Source organism: Eleutherodactylus coqui, chromosome 4 (assembly GCF_035609145.1).
Source record: "Eleutherodactylus coqui strain aEleCoq1 chromosome 4, aEleCoq1.hap1, whole genome shotgun sequence".
In the NCBI taxonomy this organism is placed as follows: domain Eukaryota; kingdom Metazoa; phylum Chordata; class Amphibia; order Anura; family Eleutherodactylidae; genus Eleutherodactylus; species Eleutherodactylus coqui.
This window is the reverse complement of record NC_089840.1, coordinates 208,074,085-208,082,110: the sequence shown is the minus strand read 5'-3', so window position 1 is coordinate 208,082,110 and position 8,026 is coordinate 208,074,085. Positions and strand designations below refer to the sequence as shown.

General features: G+C 41.8%; 1 protein-coding gene across 7 annotated transcripts in view; it reads right to left on the bottom strand.

Annotated features, from left to right (window-relative positions):
* Nucleotides 1–4,356: 4,356 nt before the first annotated feature.
* The window catches only part of PPP3CB (protein phosphatase 3 catalytic subunit beta), a 67,469-nt gene continuing 63,799 nt past the window's right edge, over nt 4,357–8,026 (bottom strand). For all 7 annotated transcript variants that reach the window (XM_066600622.1, XM_066600625.1, XM_066600623.1 and 4 more), the window contains one exon: nt 4,357–6,359. In XM_066600622.1, the coding sequence (XP_066456719.1) occupies nt 6,184–6,359 (176 nt within the window). In that variant the 3' untranslated portion in view covers nt 4,357–6,183. The remainder of the gene's footprint in view (nt 6,360–8,026) is intronic.

The window sequence follows — 8,026 nt, the reverse complement described above, 5'->3', positions numbered from 1 at the left end:
TCTCATTGATCAAATACCAATTAATTTGGCGCTTAACTTCGGAAAAGTCCAAAACACGTTTTTCGCCAGGAATGAGCGATAGTTTGCTTTGTGGCTAAAAAGAAGAATGAGATCAGTTTTCTGGAGTTTGGAGATATATTCCTTGATCTTTTTGTTAAGCAAAGCTTCCAATGGATTTTTAAGCAAGTTATGATATTCACTAATTTATTAAGTAACCCATGTCCTAAACCAGAGTCTTTTGACCCTTGAGCAGGACCACCATATGTGGAGTATGTCTCCAGGGGAAGAACAACCCCGGAAGCAATCTTTAGAGTAGCCAGGGCCTGCATGTGCAATTCTGGTGGGAACTAAGTACCAGCATAGAAGAATTTTGTATGAGGTTTCCAACATTAGTGTGTTAGGGGCGCCACAATTGGTCAATCTCCAAATCTGGGACCACTTCTCCTCACCTAGAGTATTATCTAAATCCCTCTCCCATCTTGTTACATATGATAGTTGTGTGCGGTATGTGGCATGGACAAGGCTCAAATAGATTTGAGAAATGAAGCCTTTTGCTTGGGTGTATTTAAGGCAAAAGGTTTCAAAGTGGGTAATAGTGTATGGGGGTTTCGCGTTTTTTAGAAGGGAGGATAACATTCTTAAGCTGTAGATAATGAAATATTTCAGAGGGCAGTAGTCTTTATTTTTCTGAAGGGTGGGGAACGGATCCTTGCCATCCTGTGAAAGTAAATTATGTACTTTGGTAATGCCTTTGTTTATTCAGACCTGAAAAGCTAGTGATAGCCTGGTGAAAATAAAGGATTGTGCAATAGTGGTAAAACAGGTAGATGAGGGGAGATCAGATTTTCAGAGCATTTTATGGAATCCCAAACTCTAAGGGAGTGTTTTAAAATGGGGTTAGAAATGGTAGGCCTGTGGGTTTGGGGGGTCCATAAAAGTGAATCTACTGTGAGAGGGTGTATTTCCATGGCCTCTAGAGCAAGCCAAAGAGGAGCATTAGTTGTAGAATGAAGGGAGGCTAACTGGTAATATTTTATTAATAGAGATGAGCGAGCACCCAAATGCTCAGGTCCACGTTATTCGAGTTGAGCTTTTCGTAAAATTCGAGAGCTCTGCTCAAGTAACAAACCCCATTGACTACAATGGGAGACTTGAGCATTTTTGCATGTGGGACGCCGGATGCCGAGTCTCAGTCTCTCTCTCTCTCAGCCAGCCAGCCAAAAAATTTGCCATTGACGCGTGCTGTGTCGCGGCGGGGAGGGGCCAAAACAGGCACGTCACAGCGAGGAGGAGCCAAAAACTGGGGCGGGGTCGAGCACGGCGTGATGCTCGTTCGAGTAACGAGCACCATCGGGTACGCTAATACTCGAAGAGCATCAAGCTTGGCAGAGTACTTTCGCTCAACTCTATTACGTGTGGGGCTCCAAAACCTCCTTGCAGTCTATGTCTATACAAAGTGCAACGTGACAGCCTGGGAATGGAGCGGAGGGTCATCTGCTGAAGTGTCTTCAGGATGTGCCCAGGTACCTGTAGACTCTTACCTTTTAAAACAAGACCATAATTGATGCCCTAGGAGTCCACAAAATAAAGATGTCAGCAGCACAACCAGAAACCAAGCAGTGCGGAAGTGAAAAATGTGCACGCTCTAATAACGGATTTTGACATATAAATCCTCCATAAACACACCCAAAGATGATCATATGAGCAGAACAGAAAACCATAGAATTCTTCTTTACATCATAAGATGCTCCTTTATTGTCTCCATCAGTAAAACAATGGTCTTTGTCAAGTTCATATGATCATCTTTGATGCCCTAGGAGTAACAGCCTGGGATAGTACCTATAGAAACACAGTTGGAAATGAGAGCTTCAGTTATGTGCATCTGCCACAATTTCAGTTTTGTTTTAAAACAAAAGTTTTTGGTTCTAACCACAACACAGACCGAGATATGGCCATTAGTAACAAGCACGTTTCTCTTACATTGTTGGCTACTGAAGTGCCTCCTTGTAAGGAGATACGTGGTTGGCAAGGAAAGGGTTATATATAGAGATGAGCGAGCATACTCGCTGAGGGCAATTACTCGAGCGGGCATTGTCCTTAGCGAGTACCTGCCCGCTCAGAAAAAAAGATTCGGGTGCTGGTGCGGGTGAGCGGTGTGTTGAGGGAGTGAGCAGGGGGAAGAGATCTCTCTCTCCCTCTCTTCCCCCTGCTCACTCCCGCAACTCACCGCTCACCCGTACCGGCACCCGAATCTTTTCTTCCGAGCGGGCAGGTACTCGCTAAGGACAATACTCGCTCGAGTAATTGCCCTTAGCGAGTATGCTCGCTCATCTCTAGTTATATATATATATATATAGTTATATATATATATATTTATTATACACATACTATACACACACGATCCCCACCCAAAATTGAATTGAATAGTGGTCTTCTCAAAGATGGTCAGTATACATAATATTTGGTGTAACATGGAACATGAAATCTGGTCTGGATAAGAGGGTGATCCTCTAGGAGGTTTAAGTGAATAGGGCAAAGTTGCAAAACCTAGAACAGCCACAACTAAAATATGGCACTCTGCTCAGGGCCAATATGAACACTGAAGAGTGCAGAGCTTGCCCAAGCCTCACGGCCCCTTCAAAAAGTCGATCATTAAGGGTTTCGGGTGTCGATGACTTATCCTAATGACAAGCCATCAATTTTAAGAAACTGGATTACTCTTTAAACCCATTGTGGTCTTGGCCCTTTTTTTCTTCTTCCATTTCCGATTTTTCCACTCCACTTTCAAAAAATCATAACTCTTATTTTTCCGTCAACCTAGCTGTACCAATTTAGACTAAATACAACTTTTTCCTTGTTTCTCATTAAATTTACTCTTCGAGGCAGGGTCACCCCCCCCTCCCAAAAAAAGCACAATTCTGGTGTTATGTTTTTTTTCTGGTGACGTTCACCATACGGGATAACTAATGTGTTAGTTCGATAGATCCAAGCCTTTACGTATCCAGCGATACCAAATAGATATATATATCATTTTTTAAAATTATAAATATGGGAAGATGTTTTTTTCTCAATTTTTATTTTTTCACTTTTTACATGTATTTTTTTTAGCCCTTATAGGGAACATGGACTTGTGATTATTTGATTGTTCATGCAGTATAATGTAATACCACAGTGTCAAATTATGACAGGCAGTCTATTAAAGTGTGCCACAGGCATTTAGAAGGCCCCAGGGTGCCATGGCAATCGCATGACACCTCACAATCTCACAGTCGGTGGGGGCGTCAATCAGGGCCCTTAAAGGGTTAACAGCCACACTGACCCAATTACCGTATTTTCCGGTGTATAAGACGACTTTTTAACTGAGGAAAATCTTCTCCAAAGTCGGGGGTCGTCTTATACGCCGGGAATACGCTGTAGGAAAAAAAAAATCAATACTCACCTCCTGCAGTGCTGCTGCAGGCTGTCGCTCCCTCCTCCATGCCGACAGAGCATTGCTTTCTGATTGCCATCATTGAATGGCTGTGATTGGTTAACGCAGTGTCGGCTTTCATTGGCTGACGCCGCGCTGAATTAGCCAATCAGAGCATTAGCTTTCTGTAGGTAGGGCATTCAAGCCTCACATCCACAAAGCAATGCTCTGTCGGCGTGGAGCGACAACCTGCAGCAGCGCTGCGGGAGGCGAGTATTGATTTTTTTTCTACAGTGTATTCCCGGCGTATAAGACGACAGGTAGTTAATTTTCAATTCCTGGCCAGAAGAGATGAAGAAGAACAGTGTCGAGGACTGGGGGGGGAAGCTGCAGCGGCACTGGACAGCATTTCTAAGGTGATGTATACTTTAAAAAATTTTTTTTTCCTGCAGCTGGGGCTTAGGCTATGGCTTTGACAGTAAGATTTCCTACTGTTGCATCACACCTCATTGTTGTGCGATGCAACAGAGAAAGGCTCCATAGAGAAACGTGGGCTACAAAACCTCGCTTGTTGCGTGCAACCTGCGAGGTTTTGGACTGGCAATGCCACATTCTACAAAACATCGCAAATGTGAAGGAACCCATAGGAAAATATGGGCTTCACATACATCCAATTTGAAACATTGTCGCATCACAAGAAAATCGCACGACTTTGTCGTCCGTGAGAAAGAGGTCTAAAGCTCCTGCAATCCAGGAGGAGTGGGTGAGGTTCCCAGTTGTCATACACACTATGTAGTGGATGCAAACAGCGGCAACACTGCTGTCTTTTCTGGACCCATCAATCACGTAATTTTCTCTATAGCATCTTTCTTCATAGAATTCCCCACACTTACCATTTATGTCACCAACCGCACTTCCCCAGGAAAGACCACAATACTCACTAAGTCTTGTCTGTATTGACAAACTGCAAGAATCGTTTATTGTTAAATACATTTTCATTTTATTCGGGAGAACGTCATACATTATCGCCTGCAAATAGGTTGCATATTGTAGAGGAAGAAGTTTGGCAGTATAGAAGAAACATACATTTTATTATAGAGGGCATACACATCTAGAGAAGGTTCTTGATGGACAATTATGCTCAGTCATTTGTTGCATGGTGATGTGGCAATTTTAACAGGTTTTTTTTTTCTTTAAGCCATTAGGGAATTTTTTTTTTATTTATTCTAGATTCTTATATTAAAAAGCAAAAAGGGCAGGAACATACAAAAATTGACACACTGTTCAGAGCAGCGGCCCATGCACAAAATGTATCGTGTGCTACAGTTTATAAAACTCTTAGATAATTCAGAACATGCATAAAATTCTGACCTGGATGAGGAATATGTACAATTGTAAAGCATGGTAAATGAGAAGGATGGGCAGGGAGGGGGAAGGTTGGATAACCTTAATGGATTCATGTTTCAAGTGATGTTGCCAAGATGAAAAGGGTAAAATGTCAAAATATATACCAAAAATACAATGGAAATCAGTACATTTCATTTGTGGAACAAAGTAGTAAGTTGCTGGAGTTCAAACTTAGCAGTCCAGCAAATATCAAAAGAAATGAACATGCAAGTCTTGGATTTACAGTCACTAATGTTGTAACGGTTGGACAGAGTAACTTCCTTATGTTCGGCAAAGACTCCGCAAAGTCTATGCAGAAATAAAGTGTAGTCAAAACCCTGCAGCTACGCAGTCGTGTGATCAGCCAGAGAAGCAACTTTAATACTCACAATAAACTAAAAAGTATCAATAACATCTATGTAACCTATAGATGCAGTTCCTGTACATCATAGGTTTATATATTAAATATTTGCAAAAAAGAAAACATGCATACACAAAATACAATGCCAAGCTTTACAGACTTGATATGAATCAAAAATTTACTTTAACAGAATGTACATTGCTCAATTAAAAGTACCCTAGAATGAACAATCATGACTTTTTTTTTTTAAATATATTTTTTATCCTTTTTGAAAAGCTTTTTTTTTTCTTTTAAAGGGATGGCAAAAAAAAAATCTTCACAAATTTTTGGGCACAAAGTATTGAAATTAAATATCTGTTTGATCTGTGTTCAAGTAATAAATGTTCCTATGTAGAAATCTTTCCATAATCCTTAAAACTTAAAAAAAAAAAATACAGTGAATATATAATACATAATCAGCAACATCTAATTAATACACCTGAGGTCAGCACGCCAGGAGAGCCAACTGGGTTATTTTGGCATTTGCACTTTGCAGGTTTGCAAACCGCATTTCGCAGCCTCGGTATAAGTAAGACAAGTCCAATCGTTTAAAGACATTTAATAAACAAATGTCTCAAATAAATAGCAGATTTAAAGGGATGTACTTAAATTCTGATTGAAAAGAAAAAAACAAAAACAAAATCTAGCTAGTGAACAAAAACAGATTTCCATTTGTAAACGTAAGTGTCGACAATGATAAGCGTGAGATGCTACACTAGATGTGCTTTCATGAAAAACAGCCCCATGCTTTCCCATGATTCAAAGACCACCAACAGGCAAGGCTCTGGACTTGGCCCTTGTACGAGTCCAGAACTTTTAATTTGGATTTAAAGTTTACACACAAAAATCTGCTGCGTTTTCCCAGGACTTTGAGCAGTCTCTTAGAAAGGTCTTCTAGTGCCCCTTGGCTATTGAAGCTGTTCTACCACAAAGCATGAATCTAGGACTTCTCAGGCAAGGTGTGAGAGTAAACCTGGACATGGAGCAGTCACTGGGCATTGTTGTTGCCAGTCCCGTTATTTTCCTTGGCATTGGTGTTTACTGAATTAATACCGTCTTGTTGCCTGGCGTCTTTCCTGGGAGGCATCCTTTCGTTGATCCTGTCCAATCCCTTTGCTTCCTCGAAGCTGCAGATTTTATGTTGTGGAGAGAATCCTCGTATTGCTTAAAATGCAAATAGGAAGAGTTAGCTCAGATTCACTGGGAGTGGAAGTTAGCTAAAAACAAACGGCGCGGTCATTCACGTGTTATTTCACTCCTTCAGGAAATGCTGTTACTGTAGTGTAATGTGAACTGATTGCAGTCACATTTATAAAGCTTGTGTTAGGCAGCACCTTGGTAGTGTTTGCATTGTGTGCCCCGTGTTCCCTACTACTAAATACTTTTTGATGTAATACTGGGAAATTAATAGCAGTAAATAATGATTCTGTGAGTCTCAACAGTACGAGCTTAGATGGGTTATCTGGTGACTGCCCCATGTTCTAAAATAAGAGAAGGAGCAGTACTTACCCATTTCCTGTGATCTAGCGCTGTAGCCCCGCTGTGGTCATGGTGTTTGCTGTCACAGATGTTATCACCTTAAGTCAGGTGACCGCTGCAGCGTCACCGCTCAAACTCCTGGTATCAGTGCTCATATCATGAGTGCCATGATGTCAGGAGTTCAGAAACATGATGCTGCAGCGGTCAACTGACTTCTGGTGACGACAGCAGCAGCAACATCGGGACCATAGAAGGGCAGGGGCGCTGGATCGTGGCAGTAGGGAAGAGTTAAGTACTGCTTCTCCTCTTATTTTAGCACAGGGGGCACTAAATGTGGCTTGCTGTCCAGTAACCAGACAACCCCTTTAAGTTCACACACAGCGTATTTCTAAACGAAGTACAGTACAATCCAAGTGAATTGGAAAACCCCATTGAGGTATAATATAAAATAAGTCTGCAGAAGATTATAACATGCCCTATATATTGAATATTTTTACTGCAGATTTCACCTATTACCATGCAGGGTAAAAGCCGTTTCCAAATCTGCTTGCGTGTGGATTTCCAGGCTGGCTCCACAGCATTTTATATGCTTTGTGTGAAGTGTGACATCTGTGTTCTAAGGGTATGTTTACATGTAGCAGAAATGCTGCAGAATTTCCATAGTGGAGAATTCCTCAGCAAATTCCACATCCAAGACAGATCCATCCAATCCGCGCCATCAGTGTGCAGCTGATTTCAGAAGATACCTCGCTCCCCATCACCTCCGAGTCTTTGCGCTTCTAGCACTCCTTTCGGTGGGCACACGTCTACCTCCAGTGAGCGCAGTGCAGCTGGTCAGCCACTGTGGTAGTAGCGGCACCTGACCAGCAGTGCTGTGCTCACTGGAGGCTGCCGGGTGCCCAGTGAAGGAAGCACTGAAAGTGCAAAGGCTTTGGAGGTGAGGGGAGTGCGGTATCTTCTGAAATCAGTTGCAGATGTGCAGCTCAATTTGAGTCAAAATCTACACCGATTATGTGGAATTCTCAGCTGCAGAAATTCTGCAGCATTTCTGCTCATGGGAACACACCCCAAAGAAGACAATCAGCATGCATAAAACATTTAAAGTGACAGTAAACCTAAACAGTACAAAGCAATAAAATGAGCAGATCATAAAGAGGGCGGCTAGTATCACTCATTTATATGAATGAAAATGTAATGGAGGATCTCAGAAGTGGACATGTGAAAAAGCAATAAAAATTGGTGGCAGGGGATCCTGTCAGTAATTTCATATCAGACCACCACAATCCTGCCAGCCTGAAATGTTTGGGAACAGAATCATCAAATAATCTAGAGTGGATTCACACAATGCGGTA